Source organism: Amblyomma americanum, chromosome 6 (genome assembly GCF_052857255.1).
Source record: "Amblyomma americanum isolate KBUSLIRL-KWMA chromosome 6, ASM5285725v1, whole genome shotgun sequence".
Taxonomy (NCBI): domain Eukaryota; kingdom Metazoa; phylum Arthropoda; class Arachnida; order Ixodida; family Ixodidae; genus Amblyomma; species Amblyomma americanum.
In genome coordinates this window covers 14,130,286-14,154,326 of record NC_135502.1, presented here as the reverse complement: position 1 = coordinate 14,154,326, position 24,041 = coordinate 14,130,286, and the positions used below count along the sequence as shown (strand labels likewise).

At 48.6% G+C, this 24,041-nt stretch overlaps 1 protein-coding gene across 2 annotated transcripts in view; it reads left to right on the top strand.

Annotated features, from left to right (window-relative positions):
• LOC144136338 (uncharacterized) overlaps nucleotides 1-23,829 on the top strand; it is a 31,197-nt gene extending 7,368 nt beyond the window's left edge. The window contains exons 2-4 of one of the 2 annotated variants that reach the window (XR_013315596.1): nucleotides 21,171-21,497; nucleotides 22,322-22,366; nucleotides 22,872-23,829. Coding sequence is in view for 1 of the 2 variants with exons in the window: in XM_077668587.1 (XP_077524713.1) it covers nucleotides 21,171-21,484; nucleotides 22,322-22,366; nucleotides 22,872-22,911 (399 nt within the window). In the remaining variant the exon portion in view is untranslated. The remainder of the gene's footprint in view (nucleotides 1-21,170; nucleotides 21,498-22,321; nucleotides 22,367-22,871) is intronic. The other variant, XM_077668587.1, reaches the window with a different exon arrangement.
• The last annotated feature ends 212 nt before the right edge of the window (nucleotides 23,830-24,041 follow it).

Sequence of the window (24,041 nt, the reverse complement as noted above, 5' to 3'; positions counted from 1 at the left end):
TGGTGTGGCGCTCCTCAGAGTGTCTTTTAAATTCTGCTAAATTAGCTAATTAACTACAAAGAAATATACAATTTTGTAAACAATCATTTTAGGGTCAAGTGCGCTTGGTTAGGTAGCATGTGTGTGTGCGGGGGGGGGGGGGGGGTGTTCGGAAACAACTGATCTAGTTTTTTTTTGTGTGTGTGTGTGGTAATGTACCTCTACGTGTTCATTTTTTCCAGCCTTTCAAGAAAGCTAGAGAAGTATAAAAAATATCGCATCATTGCGCTTTTGCGCTATCGTGAATTCTAGCGCTTTCAAACACGGATTTAATGAACTAAGCATGCGCGCTGACTCTGCCGAGGGGAGCGGCAAAGCCGCTTTCAGCATAGTCCTGGAAGTAATCAGCATATTTTTCCGGAACATGGAAAACGCGCGTCGTGATCTGCTATTAAGTGATTGGCAGGCCACCGAAAGCCAGTCGGAGCGTTTATTAAGCCATAACACAAAAAATACAAAAAATGAAAGGAAAGCAGTGAAGTCGCTTTCTTGATTTGTATCATTGTGCAGCTGGTCAAACTGAGCGGCGGCTGTTCACTTGGGCGTGGTCAGTGGGCAAGTTTCTTTCCTTCAAAACGAGCTTGAGAGTGCTGCAATGTAGTTGTGTATGAGCGCTGTCGCCTGGTTATTTTTGCATATTTGGCGGGCATTCTTGAAACAGAGAGGAAAAGGACCATGCAGAAATTACGCGAGCACAAAATACTTGGTCGGTTGTCTCTAAACCCCCGCCGTATAACTTACTACACTCAATTTGTCTCAAAGTGAATATTTACAGTTTTCCCTCATTCAGCTTTGTTAATAAATTCATTGATTGGAATGTAAAAGTATACTCGGTGGCCCGCCCCATTATGGCAAACAGTATGCCGTTGTTCTCACCAAGCTACGGTCTCCTGCTTTTTTTAGTCATTGGATCAAGTTACGCGGAAGTTGAAGCGCCCTGCACATAACTATTGCAACGCTTAGCGAGAGGTGAGGCGGCGATGACCGAGTACTTTGAAGGACCCGGGAAGAAAGTGCTCTGTATATTCGTACCGGTGTTGGTTCTAATCGCGTTCGATGTGCGCAATAGGAAAGTTTTTTTTCTGCTGTTAGGGCAAAAAATTTAGGAATTTTCCGGAAAGTGCAGGCTTCACGTTCGGCTCATGGTCGACGCCGGATTCACCGCAGGCTTGGGACAGCGTGCGCCTAAGTTGGCTGATAGTGGGGACAGACAGCGTTTCATGCTCGATTGTAAGTTGGAAATCCTTCCAAACGGAACATTTCGGGAACATTTGAGTCCTAGCTGATTTGTTCAATTTTATGTAAGGAATTAGTTTAGGCTGTATTAAAGCAAACTGCATGTTTCTTCACTGACCCTGTCTCGTAATATATAAGACGGATGCATCTCATCACTCACGTCTTTTTGCAGCCTCGGTACCGCATTCCTAAAAGAAAGGCAAAACCAGAAGTCTATTACCACAGCAAGCCGTAACGCTAAAGCGTAAAGCCATTTCAAGTCAAATGAGGAAGCGAAAATATGATCGCCTTTAGGGTAAGATAGCAAAGTATACACGAAACCCGTAAACCAAGAAATAATGCCGCACAACGCCGCGGGCCGTATGCATCGAGACTCACTTCAATTTCTCTTCGACATCGATCAAAAGAAAGAAAGCAATGCGTAAAACGGGACCGCATTCTTTAACGTTTCCTTTCGTCGTCCTGTCTTTTGGCCGTCTGTTCATCCGCCCCGCACTACGTCACCAAGCAGCAGCTGCCAACGACAGGCGAACCGAAGAAAGGAAATGGAAACGTTACAACATACGGGCCCTGGCCAGCTCCCATACAGACATGACCTCTTTAGTGCATGCAGAGGCGGGGCCTGCAGCATTGTTGACCGGTGTGGCAATTGCCGGCTCGGCGGCACCGCGGCGTTCCGGCTTCGCTGGGTCCGGCCTCTATCAGCGACGCAGATACCCGCGGAGACAGCGAGACGGACAGAACTGCGGGTTTCCACTCATTTCCTGTTTTGTTAGAAGCGGCCGCTGGGTGGTACCGGATTTGCCTGAATACAGCCCCACTGTCCTCGACGTCCGCTGCGATGTTCGTAACGGTGCACTTCCGAAGGGTCATGTCACACAGGTAGCATGACCCATTAGTGTTGGAATATAGTTCGGGCGAAAGACGTATACACTGGAATCATAGCATGCTTCAGTATCAACTAAGCTTAGATACGTGCAGTGGCTATGGTTTGATTCTGAAAAATAGCGCTGCCTGTTAGATGGCGCAGATAGGTTTTAGTCGTGACAAAAACAGTGCAACGAGTTTACTGATATCTCCCGAGGTGGAGAACAATTTTTTTAAAAGGAGCACTAACTGATTAGCAACCATGCAAATACCATAGCAAAGACAGTGTGCTGTTGCAGAACTGAAGCCAGAAGTACGACCCGTAAAACTGTAGACCTCGAAAGACGAATATGAAAATCTTTGAGAGGATATTGCAGTTGAGTATATCCATGCCTTTGTTATGGCCTACAACGTCCAGAGAAGGCGGCCTGGTGTTTCTTCGTAATAAGGGAGTAATTACTCATTGGCATCCACACAAACGCAGCCACACGGCTACAACGGAAAGCTATACAGCTTTCTCAGAAACTTCGAGTTGAAGAAAAATTTGTCCAGGTCCGGGGTTCGAACCCAGGACCACCGCTTCACCGGAGCAGTCGCTCTACGAACTGACCTAACCGGGACGGCAAGCTTATGGTAGGGCGAGAAAGAATTGGTCAATAACTCGAAGTGGAAACAGTGAAGTGTTTCTTCGATATTTCTTCGGCTGTGGTATAATCAAAAGGAAGACCTTGCTAACCACGCGAAGTAATGCCATTGCTGGACAGCAGAGTGTACGTCGCATGCTTTCAGAGCAGCTGGACTGCTGTTCTGGGCCCTCAGTGCACCAGGTATAGCGCGTAAGACACGGTTTCTCTCCCCTCCTCTCTGCTGGAGTTCTCCTGAGGCCAAGGCACAGCTAGCCACCACTACCGGTTAGTCAGCTGGCGGCGCATATCGGTCACGACTGCTCTAACAAGCGGCGCGATACGAAAGAAAATCGGCGAAAGTCATAGCGGCCGACCTTAGCTCACGCTTGGATACGCCGCTCTGCTTCCGTTCGCGTCGCTAGTGTACGCACGAGGCCGACGAGGGCTGCCGCCGGAGCCGCCTTGCAGGACGCAGACTCGCCTCGTCCGGTGCTCAGTCGAGTAGCCCCAGGGAGAATGCGGTGCGCAAATTCATTTCGTGTATATGAGCATCAAGGCCGAACTAGAATGCCCCATTCTTCATCACACCCTAGAACGTCGTAACGAATCACGTCTCTACCTTGATGGCTCATGCGGTATTACCGGAGTTCTTCAGAACAGCGTACCGACTTTGGATTGTTAGCAAGTTTGTTCACTTGTTTGTTTTTTGTTGAGCCTTAAGAAACCAGTAAGTGCCGAGGCCGTTTTCCAAAATTTCCCCAACATTGCCTTAGGCGGCTTATCCGAAAGAACATCAGAAAGAACATCACAATACCCACTTCCCTCTTTGCTTCATTTTTGGTAGCACGTGAACGCAAAACCATCCTGGCGTCAAGCACAACGCTATTCTTTTTACAGCTTTCCGCGTAAGCACGGTCGTCCAAGCGAATGTGCCTCGCAGAGTCATTTCAAGTTTCAGTATTTCACTGTTTAGCGATCTGTTTTTGCGTCGACAGTGCTAGGAGAAAATCGCAACCGGGGATCGCAGAAGGCGAGTGCCCAGAACGGACGACTGCAGCCGACTTGTGCACGCGTGTTGCCGTTCCACAGAAGCACAGATGCTTCGCAGCAATTTCTCCACAGGCCGCATCCGGCGCTAGCAAATCCGGTTTCAGTGCGCACTGCCGCGTCTTACCACTCGGGGCGTAGGCGTGCGTGCACAAAGCATTCGCTGGAAAACCTCCCACGTCGGGACGCTCTGCTCACGGGAGGCAAGCGTTGAGCGAGCGTAACGCCGTCTGTCGCAAAGCCTGCTCGCGTGGGACCACAGTGGCTATGGAGAGGAACACGCCCTTTGTACATTCTTTCTGCGCTCCTTTCTGTTGCTGGCGTTACTCGCAATCGAAGGCCAAGCGGGTGTAGGCGATGGCACCTTGGGACGCTCCTGGGCGGCACTTTGCAATCGCACGTAGCTACTTCTCAATCCAAAGTAACTGCGCTGGGCTCGGCGATCAACGACGACCTCCGGTTTTGTTTGCTTTGCAGTGATCGATAGCTTCTCCGTGCACCTATGTTGTTTGAGAGGTTCGATCACGGAAACAGCTTTCGCAGCTGGTGGGTCAATTGCTTTCACACACATTAGCAGGCTCATGCAAACTTTACCTGAATGGAACGCGGTCACGGTGCCGTGCACTCGCCGGTAGTGCGCGTGACGGCTGTCGTTGAGAGTTTACTGTGTCGACGAAGGGCGAAGAGATTGAGAGCTTTTCGCCACTAATGAAATCTTACTTTTCTAGAAAATAAAAAGAAAACAATTAATTTGCTTGCGACTGGGGCTTTCCCAGTGGCCACAGACGCACAGCTGACGCAAATAACGATGCGGCAGGAGAGATGAAATGCAGGGAGGTTTATAATTAGAGTTACCAGGACGGCTAGTGGTTGGTATCCAATGATGAAAGCAGCGCGACAACTCGATGACACGGGAGGTAAGAGACAGGACAGCGCTGAACTCACATAGGAATTTTTATTTCCAAAGCGATGTTAATGTGCCCACACCTATACTCAAAAAAATTCAAAATTCATACAGGGAATAAGAAAACCAGGAAAAGGATGACAAAATGAACCCGTGTTCATGTTTGCCGAGATCCCATTAATCCCATTAATGAAAAGTCCAAAATTGCTTCCTCGCATTGGATTTGCCTTTCTTGCGAGTGAAAATAGCTTCCCCGATTTCACTAGACATATCCCACCTGTACTTCGGAACAGCTTTCGTTGTTTGTAAGGACTGAATGGAACGGTACTTGCAACAATGAGAGGCCAGGTGTGAAGGACCAACTTTTGTACGGAATTCTCGTGACCCAACTTAGGCGCGCATGGCGCGAGAACTAGGTAGTGCAATGCAGGCGTTTATATATGAAAACAACATTTCACAGAGAGTCCCGATTTCAAAATGCACACATTCAAGCTAGAGAGCATGAGTGCATCGTTCTTGCTTAATAAAGGTGCCGCGTTGAAAAAAAAACCATTCGCGTCTGTCGGTTCATCTGGGTGGGCAGAGCAACAGACGTGTTCGTCGACCGGCGCACAGGCGCCTTCCTCCACAGCGCTCGGTCGTCGACACAACACGGCGCAGCGCCCTTCGCAACGCTCTGCCGCAGAGTGTTTGCAGTGGACGCAACTAGAAGCCCATAGCCCGTGCACGAACACAAGCGAACATCAGGTCCTCGCGAGTGCTGGGGTGAACAAAAACACACAAAAAAACATTCGCCAAAGTAATGCGTGCGATTTCTGTAACTCACGTACGCGCGTTTATCCAGTAATTATCGTCGATATCAACTTCGCAAGCAGGCTGTGCGCAGAGCGCCGTCTTCACTCCGAGTGGTGGTCCGTTACATGGCCGAGGGCACGCATTCGCAACCTCTCGTTCTGCGTGGTCAAGGGATAGCCCTCGAAACGGCTGCTGTCGGCCGTGGCGCTGTGCAGCGAATGCAATCTGTGTGGCCGGTTTCACTGAAGCTTGAAGAGTGCATCGTGAGTGTAGTTTAAACCGAATTAAGTATTTATGAGGACAACGAAAATGGTTACCCGGGAGGCGGACAAAAAGAAAAAAAAGTATGACCTAATAACCTTAGCTGATAAATTAAATCATGAGTTAACACGGTTTTCTTTTGATTAGGACCAGGTTGCGCACATCCCTCCTCCCCCCCCCCCCCCCCCCCCAAAAAAAAAAAAAGCACAAACGGGCGTGAGCGGGCTTCCGTTTGTCTCCTTGTGATATGCAGTGCCAGAACCAAGTTGGGGACCCAGGAACAACGGCCACAGCCTTAAAGTCACTTCAGTGTTGCTTCGTACTCAACCCAGGGAAATGCAGGCAGGAAGTTATTCGCATACTAGCTCGTAACCGGACACAGCAGGACAAACCACAATATGTGACCGTCGTTCTACTAAGCACATCCGCTATTTATAACGAAATTAGTCGTTTTAAAGCTTGCATTAAAACATTCAAGAGAGTGGCATTTACACGAGCTATTTTTCTAGGATGTTTATTATTAAACGCGCACATTAATGACACAGTTATAGATACAACTGTCCGTTTTCTAATCTTCTAATGTGCGGAGATTATACTCGTTTGATTTTTCCGGGCACCTACATACATTGACTAAAGGTCAAAAGTAATAGCGTACTTCATTGCACCACAGTAATCACTTCACAATTTTAAATGGTGAAGTGATTTGCGCGCCCATGTGCAGGAGGGGAGGCTCGTGTGCGCGTTTATATTTCTTTCCTTTTGTTTTCGGTAAAAACCCAGGAATGATGAGTCGTTCAGACACCTGCAAAACATGTGACGAAAACTGTTCACACAGCCGTAGATATCGATAATCTACAGTCACCCCCGGAAACTGAGCTCAACCAGTAACTTACACGGTGGGGAATTCCTTACACTTACACGGTGGGGAACCCACAAGCTTTCCCCCACGGACGTTTTGCGTTATCTCTTTTCACGAAGCGTTTTCAATGTGCCACAGTGTCAGTGTCCCGATGAGTGCCGCGAGAAGGCAGCGCAGGAAAGCACGCGCCACTTTACCACCTCTCGTTGTCCTCGAACTTGGTGCGCCGTGGCATCGCGCCACGGGGGCCCCCTATCGCGCGACGCGATCATGCAGTCCCACTCGGCGTGCGGCGCCCGCGGACATTTCCGGGTGCACCCGCAGATTCGCACGCGCGAGCGGCGACCGGATTTCCCGAAGCGCGCGACGCCGAGGACTTATCGAGGCAGAGGCTGTAAAGTCCAGTGTATCGGTCGAGCGCCGTAATCCGGTCGGCTTAACGCCCCGCTTTCGGATGTTCTTTCAGCAGCCAGAGCTGACTCGCGTGCATCTGTGGTCATCGAGAGCAGAAATGCTGCGGGGCGTCGTCGATTCATGAAATGCTGTCGCCTTATCAGTGGTCTGAGAGTAAGCGCGGCTGCTTCTCAGATCCCCACAAATCTGAGATGAACTAGACGAGGCGAAGGAGAAGGATGTAGAGGACGGCAGTCGCATTCCTCATCTCGTTGCTCATCTTTGTGCCAGTAGCGCTGAGCTGAGTGCCAATATCAAGCCACTGACACAACTGGCTATTAGCCGATAAGGCAAGTATACTCTCAACAGCGGATTCGTAGGTGGCAAAGCTCTCACAAGAGTAATCTTAAAGGTTTTGTTAAATGCCGGAGACGAAAGGAAAAAAATCATCCCAAAAGAACAGAAAAGAGAATTTGTCTTATCCTCATTTGCCCAACCCGGCCCAAAGAGGTACGAGGGGCACAGTGTGTTTCACAGGCACTCGCTGACCCTGCTTATAGCTTGCATGAGTAGCCCTCAGCACGCCCAAAATGTAGTCTGGTAGATAGGAAAGCCGACATCAGCTCGAACAGCGGCCATGGGATAGGTCATAGGTCATAGATGAAGAACATGTAATAGGTCGTACGACCTTTGACCTGTGGGCGCTCTCAGGTAGTGTATGAGAAGGAGCTGCAGTGAGGGCAACCTCTCCAAGAAAAGCGCCACAAATCTGAGTCATGTTCACCCTAAGCCTGTCTCTAATCGAACATCGGAATGAGGGTTCGTTCGAACACTAACATTGCTCAGGCTATCCAGGCAAAACTGTGGTATATCCACGGCATTCCGTTGAATTGTCGTGTGCAAACGAAGGTGTACGATAGGTTTCTGGTTATACGTACAAAAATGAGGCAGGTAGATTCCATTAGGCTAACGCGATTAACTGAATAAAACACGTACAATATGTACACCTACACCCCAGCAGATATAAAAGAGCGTCTGGCATCCTTTCCTGTCATTAAAGTTGGAAGTTTCGCTTCTTTCCCCTGTCTCCAAGTTTCCTGTGTACGTCCTGTTAGCGCACGCTGTTTAATAGAGATGTACCAACTAGCCCGTCAGAAAGTTCTACTGTACAATATGGGTGTCATAAAAAGGGATTTCGTGTTTCAGAATAAAGGACGAAAACTAAAAAAGCAACTGTGCCACCCAGCCAAAGAAGGCGCCGATACAGAGGGCAACGACATACATTATTTATTTTTAATGCTATTATCCTTTCATCTGCACCCTATTTTACAACTTGATGTCATGGAAGCATTGGTGACGGCGGGTGAAGTACACCCGTAGTCTGGAGTGACGTAATTTCGCTTGTCGGGTCACTAGGAACTGTGCTATTGTACACGTTGTCGTAGACATGCTGGAAGGTGCTCTGGTTGAAAGCCGGCACTTTGAAAAGCGCACTTGATCGCGTGCTCCGGTTCGAGAATTCACACCCAACGGGTAGCCAGACGAATCCTTGCGCAGAGTGGTTCTTATAACCATAGTGCTTTAGCCTATGGGTAAATACAGAGCTTTGAAGCAGTTGGCGGGAAATACTTCTCTTTTCTGGATCCGCAATTTCTTGAAAAGAGAGAGAAGACCGAAGAAAATAAGCAGTGTCTATGCAATTAGTTGCTGGAATATATTTGTCGCCTCCCACTGAAGCGCTATAAGCCGCTAGGCTTAGTGGCACTGGTGGGCGCTGTGCCAAATTCTTGGCAATGTTTCCAGTGTCTCCAAGGGAGCGCAGAAGAAAGACTGAATCACCTGTCGCGGCGTCTCAGTGGTTAGGGCGCTCGGCTGCTGAGCCAGAGTACCCGGGTTCGAACCCGGCCGCGGCGGCTGTGTTTTTATGGAGGCGAAACGCTAAGGCGGCCGTGTGCTGTGCGATGTCAGTGCACGGTAAAGATGCCAAGGTGGTCGAAATGATTCCGGAGCCCTCCACTATGGCACCTCTTTCTTCCCTACTCTCAGCCCCTCCTTTATCCCTTCCCTTACGGCGCGGTTCAGGTGTCCGGCGAAATGTGAGACAAACTCTGCGTCGTCTTCTTTCCTCACAAAACCAATTTTTTTCAAGATTGAACCTGGTAGACGTACTACAGCGCATAGTTAAAGCAAATTCGCTTGTTCCTTCATCGCGCTGTGCATTCTATACGACTGCTGACAATGACTGCAATGACCATAACATGAAACTATGCTCCCGCATGGAAACTCGATGGCTGGCAGCTGAACGCCTGAAGTTGGGCACATGGGCGACTGGCTCCCAAGAGGTGCAGCTGCGCGCCCTCAGTGCGTAGTGGGCGGGACCATTTTGGCGAAGCGCTCACCCCGCGGTGGCGCCGGCAGCCACAATCAGAGGTCGCAAGCGGGGGCCTGTACTGCTGTTGCAAGAGCGGCGGCCCGGTCATCGCCAGCCCGCAGCGGGTCCCGCCTGCTCCGTAGGCGATAGCCGTCTCATTACACGCCTGGACAGTCGCCGCCAAATGGCGCGTGTCGTCCACGGGCGAGAGTTGGGCAAGGAGGTCCGCAAAACTATCGCAACGGCACAACGCTGTCGGCCTGGTTGGAGCGCCGGGTCTGCGTGGCCGGTGGGAAATGCGCCGGCTTGTTGTCACCTCCATGGGCCAGCTTTTTCGAACGCGCCTTTGCGTATAGAAATATGCCGACTGTGCTTGCTTCTCTTTACCTATGTACTTGTTTTTCCTTTTATGTCTGCCTCTCCCGAGAAATGGTAATTGCTGTAATCTTTGATGGCTGAACCGATTGCTGTCGTCGCGGTGTGGAACTTTCCATTTCACTTTTCCACCGGTCGCGGTCGAGGTCTTGTGGGGCGTTGTTGTGCAGTGTTTCGCGTTATTCGCGGCGTATAGTTTTTTTTTTCTTTTTATGGAGACTGCAATGCACTTTTGCAGTACCTGAACGCCGTTCCTTCGTGGCTCTGCGTGTTCTTTACCAACGAAACTCCTTGCATCGAGTTACGTGTTGTTTGCCTGTTTCTCTCTCAGATGTAGTCAAGCGACCGGTATATTCGATAAGTTTTGAGATTAAAATTGAGTTTGGTTGGTAGAGTGAAGTGCAAAGAAGTGGCTGGTGGTTGCGGGAAAAAAAAGAACACGAGACTGACGCTTACACCGATTGTACGGTGAGTGTCCAATTCCAGCTGATTCGCAAAATGATTGCTGAAATGATGGCTGAATGCATAACTAATTTGGTGGCGCATACTGTGATGGCGGTGGTTTGTTCATGGGTAAATACTGATGACGAGACTGCGTAGTATTGTGTTCGGCCACAGCGTTTATTGGTTCTGTGCAATTTTCTAATTTTTTGCAACTTGGTAATGTTTGCTGCGCTGTCAGGAAAAGGCGTGGATCTGTTTGAAATCACTTTCTTCACTGTGCCGGCTGAAGAACGACAGTGCAATGTACACATTGCGTTGTGTTGACTGTATTTATTCAGTTGTAAAAGGAAGCCTCGGGATGTGGTGACGACGGCGAATTGCCTGTGCTTCTTGATGTCCACGATGTAGTCGCCAGCAAGGACGGCTGACGAAGTGTAATCGACGCCAGCGAGGGAGGTCCAAAGTGATTTAAGTTATCCTGGGATTCACCCTTAGGCAAGGGTGAATTTTGTTTTCAATGCAAAATTTCTTAGACAGGTGCATGCCTGTACTAAGGTGGATGGTAATGAGTAATAATTGCTTAACTAAACTCTACTCTACATTGCGAGATTTCCCCCAATACATTGGACTAAACCTCATCCTTAAATGTGGAAAAAATTTTCCTCGCTAAACGTTCAGCTCTCAGAACTGCACACGCATCTGAAATGTGCACCGCGAGAATTTCCAAGAAGCGGCAAATCACCACTTCTGACCGCATCGATCCCGCGTTGATGCTGATCTGATGGGCAGCGACAGCGATCCGAGAGCAGCTCGCATATGCTTCTTTTGTGTGACTTCGAAATGTTCGCAGGATCTTTCACTGACACATGGGGAAACCGCGGGAAAGAAAGCTGTCCAGTAGCGTGCAGCGATACAGCCTCGGGCTTGATTGCTTCAACTAGGCCGATCAAATCCATCACGACCAATTGGAAACTGCATCTATGGCACTCTGATATCCGTGGACCTGTATCCGGTCTTTGGATCGCCGCTCTGTGCATTGGCACGAGGTCATGTCAGGGCGGCGCGGTGGACAACGTGGGTCGAGCCCGCTACGAAGGCTTCGTGGTTCTGCAAGCACGGGAAGCAGGCGTGGAATAGGAGGCGGGCAAACACCTAGACGCATTGCCACTTTATTGCCTCCTCCAAGATTATTGACGACGTGTAGCACTGGCGTAATACCGAATATTCCGTCCCGGCTGGCGTGCTAATGAACAAGCGTGCGCTCCGGTGTTCATTATGTACTGATGAAGCAACGGCTGGCCGCATTATTAACCCTCTGATAGGTTGGGAACTAGAATGACTGCTTTTGTATCTATGTTTTGTATTCTTAGCAGGGCCTATCTACGCTTTGGTTCGATTTTTATTTCTACCTCTGAGCATAGCCCCTTGGTTTTTCTTTACGATAATGCACCGTCGAACTGCGTAATGATGGCACGCTCAACGTCAGTCAGAACGTTCCCCTGAATGGTACGTGCTTGTTCTTCGTCGAGGGCCGTATGTTAACCTGTCGAAGCGATATCATGAAGGCAGTGAACTTTTACGTCAGAGCCTTAGTACAATAAAGCGGGGAGAGCTTCAACTCACTGCACATCATAACAAAGGCTCAAAGTCAAACCAGTGTTCGCTGAGCATGATTGAAGGGCTCGTCATTCAACTGCATTTACGTTCGTTTGTGCCCACGGAAAACACGTAGGATGTTGGAGAGAGCAGATAGCTGAGAAAGGCCGCCCAAGGTTCTGTCACTATCACTAAATAAAAATAAACGAACTGCCGCATGTAGTGCTACCTGCTTGAGGGCTCAAGTGCGCCATAGCAGAGCCCTTGCGCGTCGCCATTGAGGCGACAGACGCCGCCCTGACTGGCAGAGCGTCGATGTGGAGATAAGCCATGAGCGGGTCGGGGTGGCCGCCATCAGCAGCAGTCGTTCGCTGGCGGTGGAAATTACTGCGAGAAAAATCGGAAGAAGGAAAGGGAAAATGACGACGTTCTTCAGTCTTCGCTTCATTGAGACAGTCCAGGAACGGCGAAGCAAGGAACGCAAGAGATCTTGACAAGGCAGCGATTCGCTGACTGTTCTTACCGAGTGGTCTGAGCATCCGCCTCGCATGCGTGAGGTGCGGGTTTCGATCCCCAGTGCCGCCGGGTACCCACCGGTGGTAGAATGGGTATAAGCTTTCCCCTGGCCTAATGCTCGGGTTAAACAGGGTGAAATGCTTGGGAAATGGGTCTTTGACCTAAACTCGAGTAGTCGAAAAGGGCCACAAATGGGCTTCTACCGCACGAGGCGTATTCATGGTTACTTGACGGCGGAACGAATCACTGACCCTTCAACGCAATGGTTTGGCGCAATACCCTTTTCTCAAGCATCTCACCCCAGAAGAGCCGACCACCTGTCCGGGGGAAATCTTGTACCCATTAAAAACCGGTGGGTACCCGGCGGCACTGGGGATTGAACCCAGCACATCCCGAGGGCGAGGCGGATGCTCTACCAGATGGCCAACGCTTCGGTGTTCTCAAGCGTTGTGGCCTGCAAAAGAGAATTGTTAGCTTTCCTTTCTCACACCATTGTCATCCGCCATGGCAAACGACGCATCGATGTTAGGCGGCTCGCGTACGTGAATTCTGTAGCGGTACCGTGACAGGAAATCAGCGAGGTGGGATGTTCCCAACAAAGCATTCTGCAGAGCATAAGGAGAAACCAACAGACAGAACAAAAGCGGAAGCGACACCTACCAGGGTAGATGCAGGCCAACAAAATATAAAAAATATATGAAATTCCTGTGAGAAACGGCCCGGTGCACGAAGGGTATAATAGCCTCGTAGTCAGTTAAGGACAGGGAATCCCCTTGAGAAGGTAGTCTATCAGTACAAAACGTCATTTCGTTTTCGTGGTGTAGTGAAGCAAGGAGCATGCGGTATGGAGCGAAGGAAAATGCAGGACACTTTCATTTTATTGCAGAAATGAACCGCACGCCAACACATGGTGACCGCGCTGGCTGCCCAGCAAGAACATCGCTGCTGTCCTTAAGTTAGAAGGAATGCGGGAACTTATTTTATTTTGTATTGAAAGATGAGGACGTATAAAAGAACATCAAAAGAGGAAAACGAGGAGTCCGGGAAGTGTCACATCGGCTCTCAGCTGCAGAAAAGAAAAGGAAGCGGAAAGGGTATGTTAAAAAGCGGTGACGCTTCAGACGAGACGGCCCTCATATTGGGAAACTTGCAGGTGATGAAGACGCGAAACAAAGCGCACAGGTGGCCAGATACTACATACCACACAAGCCGCGAAGCACCGGGGTGGCATAAACTACACTGTTCCCACTAACTGTGCTGAAATGTAAGGAGAGAGGGACGCTAACACACAGGTTATAGCCTATCACTCGCAAGTAAAAAGAAATAAAACAAATCCACATGCCTAAATTTTTTTTGACCGTATCTTTACCTACTTTTCGAGTGAGGACAGGAGCGGCACAGCCGTGCCATGGCGGTGTTGTTTTCTCTATCGCTAGACTTGAGGGAGTCGTGGGGCCCCCTTGTGGTTCCTGTTTGCATAAATTTGCGCATGACAATGTGACCTGGCACACGGCTAATATCAGAACACAGCGCAAGAACAGTGCTCAAGATTTTACAGCAACACATAGGAACACGGTGGCGCGTCCCTCTCTCTGTCCGCCTTGTCAGTTACTCTTGTAATGCTATGAAGGGGTTTAAAGTGCCCGTAGTTTAAGCCCTCTTAATAAATATTAATAATTAGTGTGTCCGTAAAGCTCAGTCGGGTGGTTTATTAAGTAATATCTCCGTAAAGCTCAGTCGGAAGTCGCAATATGTAAGTTGCTAATTGCATGGGCGTACTCCAAACGTTTAATTAACACGAGGTCGCCATAAGATGATGACCATTTCGTGTTCCATTAGATAATAACTATTCAATAAAAGTCTCATCCACCCCATCACCAATCCATCATTACTGCCACAACCGCCATCATCTTAATTCATCATTGTTGGCGGGCCTTAAGGAAATGCATTACGCCGCAAACGGGTGCAGCGGGGAGATAAATCGCACGGCATGCTTGATTTTAGTCTACTATTCCGCTCAAGCGACCAAAGGTAGCAGGGCCGACGAGGTGCATAAACCGCCTGGTATGCCGGAAGGTCTTGCTTGCTGGAGGATTTGGCGACATCTTTTGAGTTTTTGTATAAGGTCTGTTGTAAAGAAGAGAGCGCAGTCCACATGTACACGAAGAAGCACGTGTGCCCACTTGAACAACTTCTAAGTTCGCAGCTAGTCAGTCTGGCAGTATTAGTGGCTATAAACAGCGCGCACCGTGAAAGCGTCGCGGTTGCGTGCTGAAAGAGCCCAGTGGCAGGACGTGCCGGCAGACGCACGTTTGAGGCGCAAAAAGAGAAAAAGTGCTGGCGGTGGCGGTGCAGTTGCATGTCGTGCGCCCATAGGCTGCCACTGGGCCCTGCGGATGGGAAGCGCATTGCTGTCACATGCAGCAGCATAACAGATCGCAACAAACCACGTCACGATAGAACTTTTCACGAGTGCCTCCCTGGTTCGAGAACGTGCAGTGCGACATCCAAGCCACAGTGGAGCGTCAGAAGTAGCCGGTGCATCCGCCTACTTTTAGCCTTCGCCGCTTTGACCTCAGAATCCTTGTACTCACGACTTCGCTCTGTGCCTTCCGTGAGCGCGGTGCGGTTCTATATTTGCGCACTGCAGTGACAGTGCACACTGCACACAATTACAGAGCAGGAAGTATACGGAAGCGGAGGCGCTGCAGCTTCTCATGCCCGTTGGAGCGAGAGCAGAAACCGGAGGAACAGGGAGTCGTCGCGAACGCACAAAGGCTCGTGCCGCTAACAAGGCAGCTCGTCACGGCAGAACGGCGTGGGGATCCTCGCGCCACCTGGGAGTCAAGAGATAGGCCTCTTCGGTCGAGACGCCGGACGACTCACTCGCGGATGCACTCAGCTTGACGTTCGAGAGAAGACACTGCACAGTTGTGGAGGGCCCACTTACCAAGCTGGATATTGGGGGAAGCCAGTGCAGAAGGAAAATAAGATATACGCGATGCTCCACAATTCCACCGCTTAGTTCGAGGAAAGTATCGAACGCTGCATCATAAGTTGAACCTTCGTAAGTCTCGTCTGGGTTTGCGAGATATGTGAATGCTGAGTGGGCAGGGGAAAAAAAAAGGAAAGAAACACGCTTTAAGCGTGGCTTGCTTGCTACAGAACGCTCTCCTTGAAAACTGGCGCCACCTGCTTAGCGCCTTGTCAACGCACATAGCTTATGTTAAAGCACACCAGTGGCTCAGCATATGACATCTGTTTAAAGAAAATTACTTAAATTAATTTTGCTCTATGCTTTCCTTGGTTTCGGTGACTGTTGGCTTTCTTAATGCGGTACTTAGTAGTAGAAGTTAAGCTAATAGTACTGCTCATGCAGTAAAAAGAATGACACAAAATAAAGTCGTTTGGTGAAAAGAAAAATGAGGCTGTGGCCGAAATTCCGAAGGCCGGGAGCTGAAAAGCGACTTGTCGCTCGAAGCGAAAGAAAGGAATTCAACGCGACGAAATGAGACAGCGTCCACTCCATCTAGGACGAGCTCTACATTCAGGACACGCACTTCCAAAGGCAGAGCCGTGTGCATTCCTAACGGATGCGTCAGCCGGCGTTACCGGCCAAGATTGCGGAACCGTGAGCAGCCTACCGAGAAAAGGCGAGCACTTTTTCTTGCGCCTACTTGGACAGCGGCAGCGAGCCTGAAATGTCTCAAAACAAAAAGGAAGCGTGCCGTTTTTCACCGTCGTCTTGTAATTTTATTGGAGAAGAAGAAACAAGGCTCCGCCGTGCTTCACCTCCTTCAACGAAAAAAATAAAGCATGTGAGCCCAACTGGAGTCAAATTTTGCGCTTTTCGCCTCGCCTAGCCTCGGGCAAACAGGCGCGAAACCTATAGGTGGTCACTTCCGCCAACTTCGAGGATCTGTTTATTTAAATAGCCTGATATTTATTGTCCTCAGATTGAAGCTTCATTACCGTTACTGCTCATTATGTGATATGACTTTGCCTGACACTATTTGACACCGCTCTTCTCGATTGCCTGTGCTATTGCTTCAAGATTTTGTAATTTCCTGATTTACATTATTACTATTATTCTCTGTCGATATAATGATGGACTATTAAGAGAAGGTTTAAAAGTTTGTTATTTAGCTCAGACCGCTAATGCTTTGAATAAAAACTGAAAACGATTTTGGCAAAAACAGCAGGAGCAGCGAGAGTTTGGCAATCGACGTTTTTATTTCATTATGAACACACTGACGAAAAAAGGAAATGATGTGAAGTGGTACGGCTCGTGGGAAAAGCAAAGTAAAACAGCATACCAGAAAATTGCGCTATACCTAAATGCCCAGTAGGCAGAGTCAAATACAGTAAACCAAACCTAACTGAAAGAAGAGAGTGAACGCCAATACCTGACTCAGAAGGCACAAGCAAAACTAGGCAGACTGGATATCAACGTAAGCTCAGTAATATTAAAACAGCGCTAAGCAACAAGGACGAAGAAAGAAGGGAACACACACACAGGCGCTTAGCGCTGCTTTATTATGGAGCATTTCCAACTCGCCCAATCTGCCGTTCTTCTACAGTAAGCTCAGTGTCTCAGAAGCCCGCGCACACAAGGGAATCGCAAGCGTGTCTGCTGCTGGACTTGGCAGTAGTCGAGAACTCAGCAAGAGTCTAACCGGCACTCGCCTTAGAGCACTGAAGTCGGAGATACTCAGCAGGCGAGCCAGTTCTTACTCAACGTGGTTAAGACAGAAGGCGTTAATCACCTTTTTGATATTTTTTATCCGTCTCCCATACCGTGAATTGTGTCGGATCTCCCCCCGCTATCTGCACAAACCCGTTGGCTCCCCGACGCGACCGATTTTCGCAACCGGACAAGCACGCCGCCTGAGCCCCCTCTACTTGGCTGTCGGCTGAAGGGCGTCTGCACCGATTGGCCCCCTTCGGGAGAACGCTTTCTTCTCTGCATCCGCCGCAGCCTTACATTGCTCGTCTCTGCATACGAAGCGGCACCTCCTTGAAAAGAAAAAACTAATTCACCGCCGTATCCCGCGGCCACATTTCGCCGCCGTTTCCATTATGTACAAAACACCGGTACGTGCGAGCGTAACCGAACGAGACCGTCCTTGAGCTAGCCTGGTTTGTTAGTTTCGTTTCCGGCGCACCGGAGGCTGGAATTCGCTACGGAGTGCCGTTCACGCTCATATTGGTGTGCCTGCGTGCGTGTCGCCGGCCGCCGAGAGGATGGAGGCTGGGCTGCTATAAAACAGACACGCGAAGATGGCGCACAGATTCCAACGGTCACCACAAGTGCACGCAAGCATGTAAACGCCACGTTGGCGTCGCGCGCCATTCGCCGACGACTAGAGTTATAAAATTTTTTTTAGAAAAGGGTGCCAATCGCTTAGTAGCCCCACAGTGCAGGGTCCTTTCATGGGTTTATGGGTCTCCGTTCGACTGGAACGCTGTAATCGAGAAATTGAGTTCTTACCGAAAACTGGAAGCGTGCGACATTGCAGTGTTCGTCGATAGGAGGTCGCTTGTTTCACCAGCCATTCGACATCGTCTCCGTGCTGTGTGTTACTTCCGCGGCAATTCAATGGTGCACGAACCTTTCGCTTTGCCCAACTCGTCTAATGTAATGCAAATTTAATGTAGACTTAATGTGAATTTTGGTCGGTACTAAGATTGGAGAGAATGCGTAGTTAAGTCACCGGTGAGATGCGACGCTAGTATCCGCGCTACGTCAAAAAACGACCGAACAAATAACAAGTAACTCATCGTCTTTTCATTAGTTGCTCGTTATTATCCCCTGTCATCGTTTATAATTTACAATACAGAAATGTATGCAGTATAAGTATAATCGCGATTGTCTGAGCAGCCGTCGAAACCACAAGGCTTCAAGGCAAGCAGTCACGGTGGGATCATGTGACACAGTATGGCGGCGCCCATGCTCTTGCGTTGTAAAGGCAATGCAATGCTACCGCGGAAAGACGACGCACCTAGGGAGGGTGTGCACATGCTGATGAGCTCCTGCGCGCTAGGCGCGCTCCTAAAATTACTTTCGCGGGCTGTACGAGATGCACGCACCCCACCAGAAATTCAATAAGCTCGAAAATTTTGTTTTCTAGTAGACGGATCACAATGAAGATTTGTGTATAGGGTCTTGAATAGTTGTGCAAACGACTAAAACAATTTTTCAATTTTTTTTTCTGTATCGGTAAAATCACATCTTTCTGCTCCGAATCTCCAGCAGCGTGAGCATGCGGGCTGAACCTGCGGTGCAGTGCCCTCCTGCACTCAATTGCTGTCCTCACAGCCTTGATGAAACTGGAACCATAAGTTTTGGGCGTATTCATTGACTGCTGTAGTTCACCTGCACTGGGAATGTAATGTTATCGCGCAGGAAGCCTTAAATCATACAAGCCACCTGTAGCGTAGCCTGATCCGGGAATGGGAGAATGTATTGCACGGGGAGTCAGGAACCACCCAGAGATACTCGCTGTAATGGCTCTGGTTTCTACACCGGCTTGAATGTCGCCTCAGAACGCGACGTGCTTAAGACGGGACTAAGCGTCCTTGTCAAGGCCATTTTTAATATATGATGACATCAGCCGTCATAGCGGCATGTCTGCTAGCCCATATCGAAATTGTGTCGATAAAGCGGGCTTTAAGCACTGCTCTTGAATTCGAGCTGCTAACCCGACCGAGGCGGCTGCGTTTTTATGGAGGCAAAACGCTAAGGCGCCCGTGTGCTGTGCGATGTCAGTGCATGTTAAAGATCCCCAGGTGGTCGAAATTATTCCGGAGCTCTCCACTACGGCACCTCTTTCTTCCTTTCTTCTTTCACTGCCTGCTTTATCCTGTCCCTTACGGCGCGGTTCAGGTGTCCGCCGGTATATGCGACAGATACTGCGCCATTTCCTTTCCCCCAAAACCAATTATAAAGTGAGAGCGCCAGCTTTGGCCTACGTCAGCTCCTTCTTTGCCTTTCTATCTCTCTCCCCTTCTCCTTCTCATCTCTCATGTCGAAGCTTTGTTGTCACCATTGGCGTTAACCATGTGATGCATAAACTAAACTTATGCATAAATTTTACTTTACTAAGTAGCTAGCCGGCGTTATTTATTCAACAACTGGTATCCGTTGCGGCTGGCAGTTTGTTCATTAAAAACGTTTTTTTATTTCGATCGCCTATGTTTAATTTTTTTTTATACAACGATCTTTATCATATTCTTCGCACTGCTCCCCACGTAAGCTCATGAACAATCACCTATAGACAGACACCGTCTGGTTAGATCAGGCTCAGAGGAGAGTAGTTGCGCGCGGGCATTGGAATGGGAGAGGGAAGGCGAGAGGCCGGAAGAAGGCCACGTGGTGCTTTGGCCTGTTACGCGAGGCTTCGTGCTGCCTCAAGAGGAAGGACGGAACGCCGCTCCAGCCGCCGCCGTAGACGCTAACTGCATGCACTGCCAGCCGGGCTCGTCTTTGGGTTCGCGGCAGCTGCAGTACTGAATGGGAGGATTGGGCGAGGCGTGCCGACATGCGCCGGGCTTGGAGCTCACGTTTTGCGGCCGCCTGCCTGGCTAAGGCACCGAGCAGAAAACAAAGTCCAGAACTGGGGCATTGGACAAGACACCGCGCGCTTCGCTCAGCCGCCTAGTGATAGCCGTGGTACATGGACCGGGGTTGGTTCCCCGCGCTATACGCTGCTGGCTCTCTCAGCGTGATACCGCTCTGACACGACTGTGAAAATTGCTTTACATGGTGCTGCCCTGCCTGCCCATGGCCGCTCCATCGTGTCGCACTCATTTGTCTGTGTATCAAAATGTACTCCATGTTTTTCTGTTAAAACGTGGCCCTCTATGCATATTTATTGTCTTCGTCGTTCTAGCCTGCAGAGTTGTAGCCACGTTTGTTAATCGTCGAACGCGAGATGAGGACTGCGTTGCAAACGTGTTGTTATTTTACTGAACATTATGTGAACGATGGCACAATCATTTTTTTTTTCTCCCAACGGTTGCTCAGGGCGTTTTTCTTTCTAGCTTTTCAAGAAGGTATGGCAATGTCACAAAGATCTAGTTATACCATCAGCATCGAGTAGTGTTATGGCTTTTGATAACACTTCAATTATTAGGGAAAAATTGCGTCGAAATTATAATTCAGCGTCAACACATATACCAGATATATAGTTTAGAGTTTATGTAACTGTAGTGGTAGCTCTATTGGAGCCTTTATTACAAGTATTGAAATTTAATGCTGCCGACGAGTCCCGTGCTGATGGCTTTTGTAAAGTTTTTTTTTTCAATTCGGCTGTAGTTCGGTCACTATTTTTAACCCAGTACCCTGAACACAATATAATTCCTTCTGCAGCGAAATTGCTCTCGTTATTGCTTGCATGCCGGGACTATCAAATTGCGAGTTCTGGTTGCTGCCGTTTTTTTAATTTTTACTTACAATCTACATCAAACGGACCACCCGAACAAATAGCAGAATGGATACTCGTGAGTAACATATGCAGGAATAATTTTTTCTTTTTTCTGCCTCAAGTTATTGCTCCTCTCCCGCTTGAACTTTCAATGCTAATCGTAGCAGCAATAATGGAACTCACTGATGCTCGAACGCTGTTACACGGTTTCGACCACGACCGATTTCTATGTTTGTCAGTTAAACAGGGTTTTATGTAACGCGATTTCGGTACTGGAATCTACGTTCGCCGGTATCTGGCTTAGCGAAACGTCGAAACCAAACGTGATGCAGCGCAAAAAAAAAAAGAGCTCTAATGGCGCGTAGGGCTGAGTGAGTAGGAGGGCAGCTCCACAGCTCTTGCATCCGTCGCGCAGAAGCTGCCTTCCGTCGCCCTGCTGTTGGCCCTGCTGTGGTACCTGGCGGTGCCCAGCCTGTCGGGCGTCATCCTGACGGGCGTGGCCCCCGGATACGAGCCCGAGCAGCCCACCTTCATGTACACCAACTTCGGCGTGGTGTTCGGCACTCGCGACCTGCAAAAGCAGTACATGTTCAACCCGGCCACGGACGAGATCAACCACCGCCACACGGACATCATCGGCACGCGGGGACGCATCCGCGAGAACGTGACGCCCTACCAGGGGGACCCCAACCGCACGCCGGGACACACCGTTGACCACGGCAAGAAGAAGTGAGAATCGCCCGTGAGTAGCGGCGGCTGCGGACGCGGCGGCGAGCGAGGGTGCTCTGGCGCCAGCGCCTCTCTTCTAATGGGCGATTGCGCCTTTGCGTGCTGGTGCACTCAGAGCACCCGAGTTTGCTGTAGCGCCGCGAGCGCGAACTAGCCCATTGGTAAATACGCTGCAAATGATTGGTGATCATGACTGACAATTTATGAATGCTGGGCGCACTCAACGGCAATCGTAATCAATTGAGCACAACCCATTCATTCAGACGGCTCAGGAAGGACTAAATGATTCCAAGTTTTCGACTTCCAGCGCATGTGAGAAGGCATTTTCGATGCTGATAACAATGGACACGAACCTCGTGTGCTTTGAAGTGCACAAAAATAAAACTACATATTCTTATAAGTGCAATCCAGAAGAATAGAAAGGATGCAGCAATAGCTTAATGAGGGCGCAACTGCCGTTCGAAAAAGTTTAGAATGAAATTCGAATTTTGAGCTTTTACGCTGTTTCTAGAAAATTTCAGATCGCTCTGTTGTCCGTTTGTGGAAGCACAAGCATAGGAAAACGTTAAATTAGGATTTGGATTTTCCATCGGAACTTGCGTTCCGAACAATTTTTATAGCAACTTATAAAATTAACTCTATAGCGTTATATATGACAACTATCGGTAAAACATGAAGATAACCATTTCATATTTTTACAACATGGTTGCCCGTGGTGGTGTGTGTAGTGAAAATTCTTTGTTTGGATTGCCGCCGATGAAAATTCTCGTTTGAAACGGCGGGTCATAAAGGAAAGGAAATAAATATGAAGTTAATCGGCATATGTTTCACTTTCAGCGTCGGCGATCTGGAAGCATGGCCATCTCGGAGAAATATAGTGCAGTGAGTTGATCAGTTCCTTGTATTTGAAGTATTTTAGATTCGATTTTTGTATTAGCTCAAAACAGACAGCGAAACGCTTGCGGATTACTCAATGGCTCTACGGGACATGAGATTGTTGAACCACTTCATTCACTAAAGGCTGAAAATCTGAAGAGCATCCCGATTTTTATGCACGCATCCCATTACAATTATGCAAAACACTGTGCTTAGTGCGATCACGAAGCAACAAAAGTGAGAAGAAATATGGCACATTTTTCATGAACTTCAGCCCTTTAGGAAGCAAGTTTTTCAGTATGGCTTCCCCGTGACGTGACTTCCTTGTTGCCTTTCTTGGACGGGGTCGAGTAAGGCCAGATATTAGCGCATCTATTCTTAAAGTACTGCTGGTAGCATTTGCATGCAGAGAAGTAAAACAAAAGCAAGCAGTACAAAGCCCGTACCTCCCGCGGCGTGAAATATTGGCGTGCAGACTGAAACAACCACGCTTTCTCTTTCCTCTCCGCAGCCACCACATGATTCCGGCAGGAGTCGTGTGGATCATGTGAAGGCGTCGAGCAGGAAGAGGTAGTCCGCAGCAACCGGCTTCTGTCAGAAGAGCGGGCCGTGACGCTTGGGAAACTTCATTTCTTGCCATCCATCGTCGGTTGATCCAAGTTGCCCTAGCACGAGCTTTACATACCGACCACAACTGTGATGGCGCTTTTTCTGAGCCCTGTCAAATGTGCCTAGGCAAGTACAAACACGCGTTCGAAGGAATCGAATTCTAGAGTGGTCAGGTCGAGATTTCAAATTTTGCACCCGATTCGTGGCGCTTAGAGAATGCTAAATTAAATTTGCCTTTGTGCTTCAGCCAGAATTGTGCGTAAAATGTTACTATACTATGACCCTGGGCTCAAATAGATATTAGGCAGATATATGTGGTTGTCCACATATTAGTCTATCAGTGTTTTTCAAAGCATTGTTGAATTTCTGCCTACAGGACTCTTCGTTGCGTTGGGGAATTCGACTATTTAAAAGCGCCCACAACACGAGAGACCATTGGCAATGTCCCGACTGCCTAAGATGCGCACGCGTTAGCATTTTTTTCTCGGCTTTGCATGTGGTGGTTAGCATGCCATTTGACTTTTTGTACTTGAAAGCAGGTTCTCGGAGGTATAAGTATCGATCCTTGCTGGATGCCTCCTCACGTGACACTTCAGTTGATGAAAACTTCAGCTTCCAGCTTGCTTGTAATCTATGCACGGAAAACTGGTGGCCACATTTCCGTACTGACTCGTCAAATTGAAACTTGTGCATTGTCCTGTACTTTTTGTTTGGTGCTCTGGACAGGTCCCCTGCAGCCCTGCCTAAGCAGTATACTTTACCGCAGTACTTTCTATTTCTTTAAATCTTCTTCAGTCCTCTGGTTACTTGTTGATAATTGTTTTTGTTGTGAAAAAATAAATAACAACAGGCACCAGCCAGCTCATTGCATTTTTCGCATTCTTTTTAAATGCACAATAGTGTGCGAGCACAGCAAGTAGACTAGTATACATACATACGTACACACACACACACACATATATATATATATATATATATATATATATATATATATATATATATATATATATATATATATATATATATATATATATATATATATATATATATATATATATATATATATATATAT